Here is a 16,072-nt window from a genome sequence, read left to right as displayed (position 1 = left end):
ACTCCACCCAAGTCAGTGTCTATTACATTACTTGTTTTTCTTTACTATTGTTTGAAATTATTTTACGTGATTGTTTACTCATTTATTATCTCTATCCCACAGATTAAAGCTCCATGAGAGAAAGGATCTTGTCTGTTTTGTTCACTGCTCTATGTCTAGTGCCTAAAACACTGCCTGGCACTTGGAAGGTGCTAAATAAATATTTGTTAAGTGGATGAGTCTCAGTTTTCTTATCTGCAAAAAGACAGTAATAGCTACCCTAACAAGGCTGTTATAAGGATTAAAATTAAAGGGGGCAGGGTATAGCTCAAGTGACAGAGCGCATGCATACACGAGGTCCTAGGTTCAATCTCCAATACCTCCTCTAAAAACAAACAAGCAAATAAATAAATAAACCTAATTACCTCATCCCACCCCCCCAAAAAAAGGATTAAAATTAAATAATGTATGTGAAAGTGGTCTGTAAACCATCAAGCAGATACCAAAAGATGAGCCAAAGGGTTGGGAGGGGCAGGCTACTTCAGAAACAGTACATCAAAATCTGAAAGATATTAATTATAGCAATTACAGCAACAGTGCATCTAATTATTTTTAAACCCAGAAAGAAAGCACATACCTTTCCCTGCAGAGGGCCTTGAATAAGCTTGGGATATTTCTGTGTTGAACTATTTCCATGTCCCAGTTTCCCATAATCACCATCTCCCCAACTGAAGACTTCTCCTTCTGTTGTGAAAGCTAAAGTATGGCCATCAGATCCTTTAGAAGATGAGACCTTTTTAATGGACCTGTGAGGCTCAAATGTTAACTTTTTTAAAGTAGACTGATTGTTAGAATCTCCAAGGCCCAGTCTCCCATAGCTGCCTTTACCACAAGCTCTGACAGAGCCATCCGTAGAAATGACAAAAGTGCAGTACTGTCCAGCTTCAATCTATAAGCAAACAAACAGAATCACAAATATAAAATGCTTTTATGAGAATCAAAGTATAATATTTAAGGCTAATTTTACCAAAGGGGCTCAAAGGAAATCTTTTAAAGCAGAATATGAACCTCCATAGAGATGAAGGAGCAAACAGAAAACTAAGAAAACTATTAATGGCCTGCTTATGTTGACTTTACTGTTGAACTCAAATTAATGCATATTTTATCTTTTCAAGTTATCTATTCAGTCATAGTTCAATGAGACAACATAGTTCAAAGCAAAATGTTTTAGTATCCTTTTACACAACTTGTAAATGGCAACAAAACTTTTCCTATAATTCAGTAGGGTCCATTATAGCAAGAGCCATGTAATATGTATTCTAAATTCATTTAAGAAAAACTTACATTTTAATGAAAATAATAAAATGGAAAATTTGAGGTTGCCTAAAAGGTAGCAATAAATGTAAAAAAGTGTCACAATAAGAAAATGAAATGCCAATCTGGCAAAGGGAAAATTCTAATTTGTATTTAGTCCTACTCATCATCGGTGTTGAATATAATGGTTAAGTCTGTTGTCATTCACAATTCTTTTAAAATTCCATATCCAAATTTAATTTTTGGAAACTTGGAAACACTGTATGGAAATGGAGGATTAAAAATATTTTTTCTATGAAAATGAAAAAAACTGATGCAGTTGGTATAGCAACAATACAGATAAGAAACAAGCAAGAACATTCACTCATTAAAAAAAGTTATCAGGTATCTTGATTGTGGTGGTGGCTTCACAGGTGTATATATAGCTCAAAAAAGTTAAAAATAAATTTTTTCTAAAAAAAAACACTCTTAAGGTTATTCAAAGGAAACCTTGTCATCTATCAATTTGTAAAGTATGCAGAAAACTCACAGTCTGAGCATCAGAGAAACTAGGAGCCAGTTTGGGTTGTAATATTTTCTCCTGTGTGCCTTCTACCAACTGATGGCTGCTGTTGCTCCCCCAGACATAAACCTCACAGGTCTCTGAGACAATGGGGGCATCACCAGTCTGAATGCTATCTGGACTAGCACATGTTCTTGAGTAATCAGAGGCCATTCTGCAAACCTATTAAAATAAGAATTATGCAACAAGACATTTTTAGTGCATATATTTTTATAAATATTCTCTGAAATGATTGTTGACTTTCCTTCTAAAACTCTCAATTGTTCAAATAATCTAAGAACAACACATCTCATCAAACAAAAATGGCTAGACTATTTGTTCATACAGAATAAAACACTAAAAAATACTTTAAAAGTGGCAAAAATGGGGAGAGGAGACAATTCTTTTTCAACTAAATATTTTATTAATGCATATAACAGCATTACAGAAAAACAAAGCTTAAAAAACAAAGCAGAAAAAAAACCACCTTTGAAATCCCATCACCTTAATATAATAAATGTTATCTTTTTTTTACATATGTCCTTCCAGAGTTTTGTATATACATGTTCTTGAACATAGTTATCATAGTGGATTCATAAAAAGTGATGATACAAAAGAGCCATGCAAAGTTTTCTCTATGTCTACCTAATCTTCATGATTGAACCCATTAATATTCCATCTAATGTAAAAATCACTATTTACTTAATCATTTTCCTTTAAGAGGACATTTAGATTCTTTCTACTTATTTGTTATATAAGCCATTTTTAGGAATATACTTTTTACTACATTTTTAATTATTTTCCTTAGGGAAGAGCCTCAGAAATGGGACTACTATATCCAAAAAAATAACAACAATCTTATGATTCTTGAAACATATTATACTAGATCATTTTCAAAACTGGTGTTACAATATTATTTTATCATCAGCAATATGTAAAATGAAGGCTGTCCTAAAAAAAAAAGTCCAGAGCAACTCATCACCTACACACACATATATATATGTCTATATATGTATATATAGATTATAGCTATATAAAAAATCATGGCTTATTTACCATTTGTGTTGAACGTAATGGTAAAGTCTACTGTCATTCATAATGCTTTATAAAAACCGGCTTCTCCCCTCCCACCTCCTCTAAACCCTGCCAAAAGCACAGGACCCAGGGTTGTTATTACAGTTGCCCTAATCAATGAACTGGTCTATGTGAGAGTACCAGTCTCACTGCAACCATACCAATAATAAGTATTATGCTTCAAATTTGTTTTGCAAACGTAAAGGGGGGGGGGGGACACAGTCTTTTAACTTCACACTTTCTTATTAATACCAGAACTAAAGTTTCTCCATCTATTTTCCTATCACTAACTTCCACTCATTTATTTATTAGAACTTAATGAATTTTTAATTGACTTGTATGAATCCCATACAATGTAAGGTATTATCTCTGACTACAGCTGCTGTCAATTTGTTGTCCTCCTTTTAGTTTTTTCTCTGAATCAAGTAAAACAATGAAGAATCTTCAAAAGTCAATATATTATATTATCAGATCATTAAATGGGAAGGGATAGAGTAATTTTAGTCAGAATCTTTAAATAGTACCCCAAGCAACACAATTTGTCAGACAAATACTTTCCAGTGAATATGAGGACAGCCTTGAGGACATAGAAAATATGTGTAAGTAAAGGCTGCCTAGTGAAAGATCTGAAATTCTGCTGCCGACAAAAGGGGGATGATGGGGCCAAGCAAGGTAATATTTTTTATTTAAAGCTCTAATCTATTACAGTAGTCCCCCTCCCTCTTATCTACAGTTTCATTTTTTGCTGTTTCAGTTACCGGCAGTCAACTGCTGTTCAAAAATATTAAATAGAAAATTGCAGAAATAAACAATTTATAAGTTTTAAACTGCATACTGTTCTGAATATCATCCCTTTGTCCAGCATAGCCACACTGCATACACTACTCATCCATTAGTCTCTTAGTAGCTATGTCGGTTATCAGCTCGACTGCTGCAGTATCTCAGTGCTTATGTTCAAGTAACCCTTATTTTACTTAATAATTGCCCCAAAGTGCGAGGGTAGTGATGCTGGCAATCTGGATATTCTCTTCCTGCGCCTAATTTATAAATTAAACTTTATCTCAGGTACGTATGTATAGGAAATAACATGATATATATAGGGTCTGGTACTATCCACGGTTTCAGGCATCCACTGAGGGTCTTGGAATGTATCCTCTGAAGATAAGGGGGGAACTACTGTACTATAATAAGGCTTAAAAAAAATCATAGCCCACCTTCCCCGACTCCTACAAGAAAAAAAAAAGAGACAGAATGAGAAGAGAGGCCAAAAAACCTACTCACAGGGCTTAGAAATGTGTTTTTTAAAAACAACTGGGGGGTGGGTAGAATTCTGGGAAGATGACAATAGTAGCAGCAACACAGTTTTCTTAACACTGTGAATCATTACACAGAGCAAATAGAAAGCAAAACTCCAAACTCATGCTTAACATTTACAACAAAACTAGGCGACAAACGTAGCTCCAATAACTCAAAAATAAAAGCAGGTGTGGAAAAACCCCTACCAAACACAGAATCTTCATGGTAATAACATCTGTTCAGGAGGAAGCCAAAGAATGTCTGACAAATCTCAGACCAAGAAAAACCCAAACCACCCGATCAGGTACTCACCAGAAAGAAGAGTGAGCCAATCTAAGAACAGTAGTTGCAACTGGGAAGACCTTTGCCCTTTCTGATAGCAGGTAACCACAAAGGGTCCATGATGAGAAGTTTGAAAGAACCTAGAGCAATCAAGCTCTTGTGAGCTCTTGAAACTGACAAGCCAGTACTACGTTCCAGGGCAGAGCCCTCACACTGTAGAGAAACTTACTGGGAGTAGAATAAAAATTGAGCAGAATGGGGACAACAGAGAGGAAAGACAGAAGGTCAAGATAAAAGCTTGGGAGGAGAATATGCTGAAAACCACCATATTTTTTTTTTAACACTACACAAAAACAAAAGAGCAAGGGAGTGTATGGATTTAGAAAAGCTATCTTGATCTCATCCCATTCTAAAAGTTCAGGAAAATAAATTTTTCATAAACATAAGAAACAGAAAAGTATCAAGGTCAAATGTCATACTAAGTTATCATTAGGAAAAAAAAAGGGAAAAGAGGCAGAATAACATCCCTGTAATAAAAGCATGCCAGAAGGAAACTGCCCACAAAACAGATCTGTAATCTATTTCAAAGCAAGCTAAAGGGTTTAAGAAAATGAAACAAGATATGTTTCAGACAGGCAAATCTGAAATGGAAACACTCAAAAATGAGGTAACAGACTCAAGGAAGAATTAGAAACAAAAGGAAAAAATCATTTCAGAAATGAAGACTAAACTAGAAGGAATCCAAGAGTAAATAAATACAATAGATAATACCTTAAGAGCAGTAGAAGATAAAAAGGAAAAAAATTGTTAAGAAATGAAAAAGTTTAAGAGTATTCAAGAAAAAGTGACAATTACTAAAGTTATGCAAAGATCCAACATACAGACAATAAGGGTCCTAGAAGAGAACCAAATATGAAGAGAAAAATTAATACTAAGAACAATAATTTAGGAAAAGCTCCCTGAAATAAAAAAGATTTGAAACTATATACTGAAATCCTCACATCTCTGACAATATTGACCCAGAATGCATAACATCATGTATTCTAGCAAAATTACTGATCTTTAAAGAAAAGAGATCCTTTGGATATCTCAGCAAAACAAGCACATGACCATAAATAAGAAAGCAAATCAGATTAACCTCAGACTTTGGAAGCAAAGGCTTATGCCAGAAGAAAATGGATGAATATATTCAAGAAATATAAGACAAGAAAATATAAGACAAGAAAATGTGAGCCAACAATTTTATATTCTCAAAACAGACTTTCAAGAATAAAGAGCACAGCAATTAAGAGGTAAGAACTAAGAGAATCTTATTTATGAGTCTTTATTGTGGAATCTACTAGAGAATGAGCTTCAGACAATCAAAAAGAATAGAGAAACACTGACAGAGAAATTGGAAGTAAGCATTAAATATGCAGTTATTTGTATAATACTAAATGACAGTAAAAAGCAGAGTATCTATGCTCTAAGAATGTAGATATAATACAACTACAAAAATGGGGAAAGCATATATAAAAAGTTAATATTTTCTGTAATCATACAGTGATACCTATTTGTCTTATTTTAGGATTGCTGTTTGTGTGTGTGTGTGTGTGTGCGTGCGCATGCACAATATGTGATTAAAACAATAGATAATTATGGGATACTCTAATTCTATATCCCTGTATCCTTGAGAATCAGCATTCTTAATTTGGAAGAAAGGAGATATAAATGCAGTACAGAAAATGTTAAGTAAAAATTCTATAGCCCTGAATTTGAAAGTATTAGTATCAACTCATGAGGTATATTAGCTTTATGTACACACACACTTCCTAGCTCTATCCACTGTAAGAGCCTAGAAAAATAATACCGACCCAGTAGCAATGAGTACCTGTACCCTGACTGGGGTCCTTAAATACTATTTTCCACTAAAAGAAACCAGGGCTTATAGGGAAATAGCAAGCTGATCCCAAATTCAGATCAAGAAATGTACCATATGAGTCTGGAACAATTTGATGTGTCAGATAACAAGGAAGCTATCAAAGATTATTAGGCCTATGTCAAAGTAACTTGGGAACCGGTCTGAAGAGACTACTACCCTGAAAGACTTGTTGACCAAAGATAAAACAACATGAGCCTCACTACAGATAATAATTCAATGGAATGAAACTTGAATAGGTTTAAATCTATGAGTTCATAACAATATTTTTCAAATGAAATCAACTGGTTCAGTTTGAAGGATGACAGGAGACCAATTCATTAAACTGAAAACTAGTAAATAAAAATCAGTAATGGAGTTTTTTTAAAAATTAGACAGGGAGAATCAAGCATTTATTTTGCTTTTCTTATAAGAGTTGTGGCAAAGTAACCAAACAGTCGGTAAGGGAATCATCTCTTTATAAAAACACTACAATTAATAAATGAAAGAGGAATGATATAATTAGAATATCATCATTTTGCAACTGACCACCAATGATTTAATAGATCTGGTCATTAAGAATAAAGGGCTGCTAATACTACAACAAGAGAGACAACCACATGGAAGCTCAAGACACCATGTATAGTATTGCCAAAGGGATCAAATCTGAAACTCCTCAAGTCTCTGGATCCATCTGCCAGTATGTGGGAAATAACATAGAACACACTGAATGACATTATGAGTAATCAATCAACAAAATCCAGATGGTGAGAAATTCTACAGCCCAAAAGTCCCAGGTTCCTGAACAAATACGTTGAAGGAGAAGAAAAAAATGTAGGGGGAACCTACAGATTAAGAAATTTAAAAGATACATTATTAAACGGGCAAGACTGAACTATAGTGTCTAGGGATATACACCTGGGTGACATAACTATAAAGAAATGCAAGAAAGTGACTACTCTGAAAGTCAGGATAGTGGTTACTTAGGGAAGGAGAGGGATAGTGATCAGGACATGAAAGGACTTCTAGAGTTGCTAGTAAAGTTTTCTCTCTTTCCTGGACACAGATTAAAAGGGTACTTGTTTTATAATAATTCATTAAGCCATGTGTTTGTGTGTCTTTCTCTCTGTTTTATTTAATAATAAATTTTTAATTAACATATGCAAATTGTACAAAGTTGAAAATGAATAAAAAGGTATACACTGAAAAGTATGCCTCCTTCCCACCCTTGATGCGAGATACTCCAGCTCCACTTTCTAGAGGTAACCAACTACTGATGCCACTTTCTTTTGCATCCTTTCCAGAGATTAAATGGGTTATTTTTAAGGGATAAATACATACTAGAGCACATTAAGACAAAGAAATTTTTAATGTAAAAGCCATGATTATTACATACCTCTTCAAAGAGACATAAAGCTGCCTCATAGAGCGAGCACAAGCCATCGGATGTTCGTGTTGGTTCCCTCCACTGACTCCGATCAGCAGATGAACCCTATAATTAAGACATCGTGGGATACAGTTTGGGAAGAAGAGAGACATATGTATTAAAAATCACTTAAAGGGTCCACAAAAAGCTGAGGAACTGTTTATATGATTATGTTTATTAAGATCAAATCCTAACATTAGGTCATGGAACCAACTTTACATGCAAGTGTTATAAAAGACATAGCTATAAAGAAAAACAGTAAAGTACGAATCCACTAATTACCTTATTAAATTATACTCTGTTCTAAGGGCCACAAGATTTGTCTCAGAAACAGTCCAGGAGGTGAAATTTTGCCAATTGCACACTCTTTGGGTGGCCCATATCCAGTAAATGGGGTCCCAGCAAATATTCTACTCTCCTGGGGCTGCCTTGCCCATCTGCTCCCAAGAATACAGGCAAGTAGAACACCAGAAGCTTAAGTGATGACCCTGCACAGAGCAGCAGAATGTCTGTTCCTCCCTTCTTAGTTCAGCACAACAAAGGTCCTCAAAAGTCAGTTCATGTAGCTACCTGACTACATTAGCGACAAAATACCTTTTTCCCAGTACAGCTGGGAAATGGTACCCAGTATAGCACCTCTCTGGAACTAAATGTCTACTCTCCACAATAGGGTCCAATGGCTATGACCAGAAGCCATTCTCTCATGGAAAACCAACAGAGGGTGAACTTGATCTCCACTGATCCTTGAAATTCCCATATTCTTAAATCTTTACATCACAAATGTCAAGTTCTTTCTCTTATTTATTAATCCTGTAATTGTGAAATTTCATTGGTGGCTCTGTTTCAAAGGACATTATATTGTAAAAATAATTAGATTCTAGATAATCACCTGGCCAATATACCATAGAGAAGTATATCCTCTACTGTGGAAGGGAGGTTGGCCTAGAGGCCCTGTAAGATCCCATCCAGCTCTAAGATTATATGATTTTTATCAATTCAAACTACTTTAATTAATTAATGTAATTCCTAAGTGATGAAAGAAATTAATATGTTGATTATTTAATTTACTGCTGCTTCATCAGGTGCTAAGCTACTGCTGCCAAATCAATTTTTCTCCGTAATTGTTTAAGGTGCTACTTCTTGAATTTTAATGTGTATATGAATTATCTGGAAATCTTGTTAAAATGCAGATTCCAATTTAGTAAATACAGGTGGGGGCCTGAGATTCTGGATTTCTAATAAGCTCCCAGGTGATGCCAACGCTGCTGTCTGAGGCTCACACTTCAAACAGTAAGGCTTTGGAGAGCCACTTGCAGGTGTCAGAGTCATCAGAAGCTGAGTGTTCAAAACTGTCTAGTCCCTAGACACACAAAACGTGGCTATACCAGCAAATACTTTGAAGCACAGCCTCTCCAAATTCCATAATCAGCTGTGTAGCACTTCTGGGAAAAACACAATTAACATCTGTGGCTCCATTATTAGAGGCCACCTCTAGGGATCACCAAACAAAAACAGACGAGAAATAACAGCTTGCTATTCCTTCCTAAGAGCTGGTACCAGGGCCATCATGACTCTTTTTTTATGCCTTTCTACAGTAGGAAGGAAAATGCTGAAAATAACACAAGGTTTTCAGTGACAAACAGAGCTGAGTTTAAATCCATGCTCTATCACTGGCAATGTGCCTTAAGGATAAGTTTCCTCATTCCAATGCCTCTGTTATTTAGGACTATTGGGAAGAATAATTGAAGTCATGCATAAAACATGCTTAGTTTTATAGTTCTTAACACATAGTAAGAACTCAAAACTGGTAGCAGTAATTGTTATTATTTTGTACCATGTATACTGAGGAAGAAGGAAAAAGACAGGGGGGTCTTTAATAAATTCTTGCTAAATTTTAAAATACCAAACCACCACCACCACCACCAACGACAACAAACACAACCTTCAAAAACTGTCTGAAGTGACTGTCATTGATTTCTGTTCTCCCCAAAAAGTCAATAGTTAAAGAGTGAGACTAATCCAAACTTAGTCAATTAGGATTAAAGATATCTCTATTACCCATTCTATATAGAATTCTTAACATGTTTTGTAAACATACTGCATAATAGAAAAAGGCTATACCTAGGCATTTTTAAAGAAATTAAATTTTGGGAAATAAAACACATTAAATGTGTAACTTCATATACTGTTAACATATCATAAAAAGTTCAATGGTCAAAAGATAAAGTGGAAATTAAAATAACATAAATGCATAGTTTCACAGGTCTTCATTTAATTACCTTCCTCTTATTTACCTACCATTGAAAATAATGTAACACTTTTTTTTTTTCACATCTATCCTTTTAAGATGATCAGACAAGGATACTAAGACTTGGAGTACATTTCCTTATGTTCTTGCTATCTGGTTTTTCTCCACTTAAAATTGCTTCAGTGACTCCTCACTGCCTACAGAATCAAGCTTAAAACCCCACAGCGTGGGAGACAAGGCCCTGCCCCGGCTGGCAGCATCAGCTCATCCCATTCCACCCCAAGAGCTTGCTCTACCACACCTCAGTCACTTTGTGAGTTGTCATCCTCTCACCTGAAAACTTTTCCAGCTCCCCAACTCACACACCTCATGTTTGCAGGCCAACTCTTCTCACTTTTCAACTAAGTTTAGAGGTCCTTCCTCCATAAGGCATTTTCTGCCCCTTCCCCTCCAGCCCTCCTCCTGTGTCCCATCACCCTCTCCCTGCCCAGAACTCTACTACAGCTCATCCTTGTTAACTGGAATTTCTGCGCATCTCTCTCTCTTTTCTTAAACTGTGAGCTGGCTGAGGGCATGGATGCCTCAAAGCTTGTTCATCTTTTTAACCCAGAGCTTAACAGAATCTGGCACACAGTAAACACCTAATGGCATCAAAGGCCAATGGTGTGTTTATTGCTGTTTATTTTTTTAGTTTTCTTTTTAGAATTCAGAGAAGTACAGTGACATAATTTCCCTACTCTTTCTTTAAATGTAAGTTAATGAGTATCTTGTGTGCTTGCACTCAAACACAATTATTATGTGCATGGGTAGCAGAGGTTAAGAACCACAGAAGTAAATTTACAGACTGAACTCATTGATATTAAGCCTTATGCCCAGTACTCAGTTGATGGTTATGTGTCTCTCTCCATTCTCGCTTGGGGATAAGTTTTGTGCCAGTTGCTCATGAGTAGAGAAACTTAAGACAGGAAGGATCAGGTCAGGATGGGGTCCAGTGCACCAGGAGAGGCTCTAGATATTTTATGAGTTCTCAGCGCTGTAAAATTTAAGAAATATGGGTTCTGGAGACCAAGAGCATCAGAATCCATCACTTACTGTGCATAAAGGAATAATAAATATAAAATTCAATTAAATAACCATTTCTTTCCCCTAAAACCAATCTGAAATTACATTAAATTCAATCTCATGTTGGCCTGTGATGACTTTGGAAGAGCTACACTAAATCAAACAAACACACAAGATTCTTCCCCAGAATATATCCAGAATTCTGAGAAAAGCTATCTTGGGTACCTCGTCCAAAAAGAAAGTTATAATGTAGGGCACAGCCATGGAGGGTAAGGACGGAGGCTCCTTCTGACTAGGTGTATTTGACATTTTGTTAAGAAATGAAAGAGGCCAGGTGGAGAGAAAATTGGAAATCCAGCAATAAAATAAATTTATACTTTACATTTACTTTAAGGTAGGCCTTCATGGTAAATAAAATTAGTCAATTTAACATAAACAGGGTAAAAGCTGCATACAGTAGTCAGAAAAAACATGGGCTTTGCAGACAGACTAGAGGTTGTAAGAATTAGTTAACACAGTGCCTGACCCATCAGTGCTTGATCAGGAGTGCACATTACACTTTCAGTTCTTCTCCCAAAGAGATATGTAAATTTAGGGTAATTGCCACAGTTTCTCCATTCTTAAGATAAGGGTAAGTAACTGAATGAGACAGTGCTTATAAAAGCACCTGGTAGGTAGTAGGCACTCAAGAAAGGTTAGCTCTCTTCCTCTCTTATTCCAGGTATTAGGAAGCAGTAAATAGAATCCAAAAAATGAATGGGATAGTTTATTACAGGTTAATTAAATGAAGGTTAAAACACTTTATACAGGTAGTAAATGTATTTACTGTAAAGATTTCTTACGCCTCTTGGGCCAATTTAAACTAACAGCCAAATATGCACACAAACATATTTCCAACATGCTAAAAGACAATGAGGCTGAGCAGATACTGAGAAAAGCAATCTTGTTTCCTGGGGCACCCTCTTACCATTAGGAACAACACTGCAGGATAAGGCCTTAGAGGGTAAGGTGGGAAGGAGGCCTGAGATTCAGACTATTTAGCATTTTGTTTAAGAAGGAAATACACCGGGGGGAGGGTAATAGCTTAGTGGTGGAGTGCATGCTTAGCATGCACAAGGTCCTGGGTTCAATCCCCAGTACCTCTATTTAAATAAATAAATAAATAAATAAATAAATAAATAAATAAACAAACAAACAAACAAACAAACAAATTTTTTTTAAAAAGAAGAAAATACACCATGGGCAAACGTATAATCATATAACTAGATTGCACAATAACAACATCTCTTCTTTGTAACAAAGGCAGTGCAAAATGAATAAACTGTAAAATGAAGAATTAAGTAACTTCTCACAGAAATATTAACATGTGACCATAAATATATTATTTTAGGTCATTATATGGCCTCGCATTTTTGAAAATGGTATAAATTTAGAGAATGTTACCAGAAAGTCTTAAGACTTGGAAAATAAAATGAGAAAAACAGATCTGCAAAGTGAACAAGTTTAAATATTGAATAGGAAACCACAAAGAGGTCTAACTGCCTTTCATATTTCAACCCTTTTTCACTTAGACCATTGCATCTCTTGCTCTAGGTTTCCACTTCAGGTAAAGATCATGGGTCCCTTGTCAACATTTCAGATCCCAAACAAAGCATCACATGCTTTTCTTGTCTAAGTTTTATTAAACATTAAGAAATTCAAATTTTCATTGATCTCATGATTTAAAATCTCCAAGTACTTACTTACAATAAAATTACTCGTAAAAAAATAACTCAATATTTACCATTCAGTTCACAAATACAAAATGTAAGCCAGGTAAAAATTTAAATACCCTACTTTGAAAATAAATTCAGTATTATTTTATTTTATGAAACGGTCCTGTCAATCCAAGGGCTTCCCACTCTCCCACTCTGTTTAGGAGGGTGAGGAGGGAAGTCTTGAAATATATACACAAAATTTAAAAGTGTCATTTTTAATTATTTAAACTAAATGAATTTGTTAACTGATATTTAGTAATAAAGGACACCAAAAAGGTTGATCAACGTAATGCAACTGAAATTAAGTCAATTTATAAGTGTTTCTATCCTTATATTCTAAATTTGTATTATTTATTCAAACTTTTTTTCTTGATTTTCACAAAGGCATTACATTTTGGTCTCAGAAATTCTTGAAATTGATCATACTACACTCTATTTTATTGTTTATTCTTTAATATGGTATCCAAAGCTAGTTTCTTTATGACAGTCAAGCAATTAAGTTTCTTCAGGAACAAAACAGTCTTTCCCTAGATCTATTATGCTCAGTTCATCACTCTCCTTCATTCAGGTCTCTGGCCGAATGTCATAATTCAGAGTCCTTCCTTGACCACATTAACTAAAAATAGCACAGCTCTGCCCTCCCCAGTCTCTGCTTGAGCTTATTATCTTTTACATTCCCTTTCTCTCTCTTATTCTAATTCTTAGAACTTCTTACTACCTGAAATGTATATTTATTGTCTGATTCTCCTTTTAGGCTGTTAGCTCCATGCGGCAGAAACTATTTCTCTGCTGTGTCCCTAGGGCCTAGAATAACATTTAGCACATAGTAAATGCTTAATAAAAATTGAGAAGAATGAAATTAGAGATTTCTTTCAAAAGACCGCCGCACTCACTTGCCAAGGCCCGTCATTTTACATATGAGTTTACTAAAACACAGAGAAGTTAGATGAATTTCCCAAGTTCACACAGGAAGCCATAAAACCTTAAATACAATCCTGACTCTTGATCCAGTGGTCTTAACGTTGTACAAACTAGTCTGTCTTTAAATTACATACTCACATCAACATGTATAAAAATGTATAAAAGTTTTTTCACTCAAAATATATAAAATATTTAACTAACCTAATAATCACCAGTAGAATCCCCAAATCACTTGCTATTACCACCAATTCATTAAAAGCTAGGTTAACATTTCCCAAAATTGTTAGATAGCAATTTTAAACGAGATAATTTTAATACGTACCAAAGAACGTCTCATCTGCATTAATATAGTCATAAAGCAGTCAAAGCTGATCATCCCTTCCTGGCTTGATAGTAGTTTGCTTTTCTCCATGGAATTTACAACTGCTGAAGCCCCCAAAGCCATTTCTATCCATTCAAGGAGATACCGCAAAGAACCTCGCTGAGCTGCTAAACCAAGCAGCAACTCAGAAGCTAATCTACGACCTAAAGTGTCTGCCCCAGAATTGGGAATAGTTACTCCTTTAAGAAATGTTGTTACTTGTGATAAGCAGTCCAAGCCCATAGGAGGAATCTTGCTTTCATTTGCTAAAGATAATGGTGGCAAAGAGCTGACAACTTCAATTGCAGTATGAATAACATCATTGCAAAGACTGAGACCAGGTCCCAACACAGGCATCATCCAACTTTGTCTCAGAAGTGCAAATAATAAACTTAGACCAGTTCGAACACCCATTTCTATAAGTGCATCAGTGCTTGACCGGGGACGTTCGCTAACAGAATGGACATCTGCTGAACCAGAGCTGCTCTCCGGAGAATGCTGCTGCTGCTTCACTTTGCCTTTGTCGTGGTATTTATTAGAAAGTGCATAAAAGACACGCTGGAGTACAAGCAGTCGTTTTCGAAGTGCCCCAGCAAATGGGGAATCTGAACATACCATCTTCGCTAGTGCTAGCTGACTGCTAAGAAGGGCATCCAAATAGTGGTCCTGTTCATCGCTTGAAAGAGACTCACGTTCAAAGTCTGGCAACTGTGGTCCTTTGAGGCACAAAACTTGTTGGGGCAAAGGTACTACTTCCTTATTGCTGACCAGTTTAGAATACAGAACAGCAACCCCCTCTCTTGTAGCAATAGATTCACTGTCCTCTGTAATCCAGGAGCTGTTGAGGTGTTCAAGCCATTTCAGTTTCACTGGTGGAACCATAGTTGCCATGTTGATTTACTCTTCAGCCATCAGTTCTATAAAGGAAGAAGAAGAAGCAGTCAAAAACCTATGAGGATGATTCATAAAATGTTTCTGAATTTCCATCTTGTATCACAATTACTGATTTCAAACTGATGAAACACAAAGTCTGGACTTCAGTTAACAGTAATGTACCAATGTTAGTGTTTTAGCTTTGATAAATGTACTGTGGTTATATAAGATGGTAGTTTCTTACAAAACTAAACATATACCTACTCAATGACCCAACAATTCCTCTCCTAGGCTTCACCCAGAAGAAAACATATGTCCATAAAAAGACTTAGAGATAAATAGTGATTGCTCCTAGAAGGTGAGGCATGGATAGACTGGGAAGGGGCATGATGGAACTTCCTAAGGTGATGGTAATGTTGGATTACAAAGGTTATACATTTGTCAAAACTTGGTGAATATACACTGAAGATTTCTACATTTCATTGCATGTAAATTTTACCTTAATACATATTGAACTCAGTTGATAAATATATTGAGGTATACTTAGGGAGAAGCATACTGATATATATAATTTATTTTGAAGTAATAAGATGCACTGATATGTGTGTATACATCTTTATACATACTAGATATGTGATAAAAACAAGTATAATAAAATATTAATGGCAGAATCTCAGTGGTCAATACATGCCTGTCATTTTTAAAACCTTGTTGTATTTTTAAAATTTTTCATTATAAAATATTGTGGGGGGAGTTGGGACTAACTTCTGCCTTTCAAGCAAGTCCCCAAAATGGCAGTCTTAATAGGTGGTGGTAGAGAAAGATCCTCAAAAACTAAAGGGCATTTTATTTTCATGACACAGGTACATCTTAAAAAAAAAGAGCTCCAGTGATACAGATCCTAGACTAATTAAAAGGAGTTTCCTATTTCTAAATAAGCCCTGTTAAATTCTAAATATAAAATCTGATGATACTCCCCTTTTGAAGCTTATGATTACTATACTTAACTCCACTAGATACTTGCAAAGTATGTACTTGGTA

At 35.5% G+C, this 16,072-nt stretch overlaps 1 protein-coding gene across 10 annotated transcripts in view; it reads right to left on the bottom strand.

The window, feature by feature from the left end:
• Positions 1-16,072, bottom strand: part of HERC1 (HECT and RLD domain containing E3 ubiquitin protein ligase family member 1) — a 204,735-nt gene that overhangs the window by 120,092 nt on the left and 68,571 nt on the right. For all 10 annotated transcript variants that reach the window (XM_074366366.1, XM_074366364.1, XM_074366363.1 and 7 more), the window contains 4 exons: positions 14,120-15,075; positions 7,780-7,875; positions 1,823-2,017; positions 617-928 (listed from right to left, as the gene is read on the bottom strand). In XM_074366366.1, coding sequence (XP_074222467.1) covers positions 617-928; positions 1,823-2,017; positions 7,780-7,875; positions 14,120-15,049 — 1,533 coding nt within the window. In that variant the 5' untranslated portion in view covers positions 15,050-15,075. The remainder of the gene's footprint in view (positions 1-616; positions 929-1,822; positions 2,018-7,779; positions 7,876-14,119; positions 15,076-16,072) is intronic.

This window comes from Camelus bactrianus, chromosome 6 (assembly GCF_048773025.1).
Source record: "Camelus bactrianus isolate YW-2024 breed Bactrian camel chromosome 6, ASM4877302v1, whole genome shotgun sequence".
In the NCBI taxonomy this organism is placed as follows: Eukaryota; Metazoa; Chordata; class Mammalia; order Artiodactyla; family Camelidae; genus Camelus; species Camelus bactrianus.
Note: the sequence above shows the minus strand (reverse complement) of the source record. Positions and strands in the feature narration are given on the sequence as shown.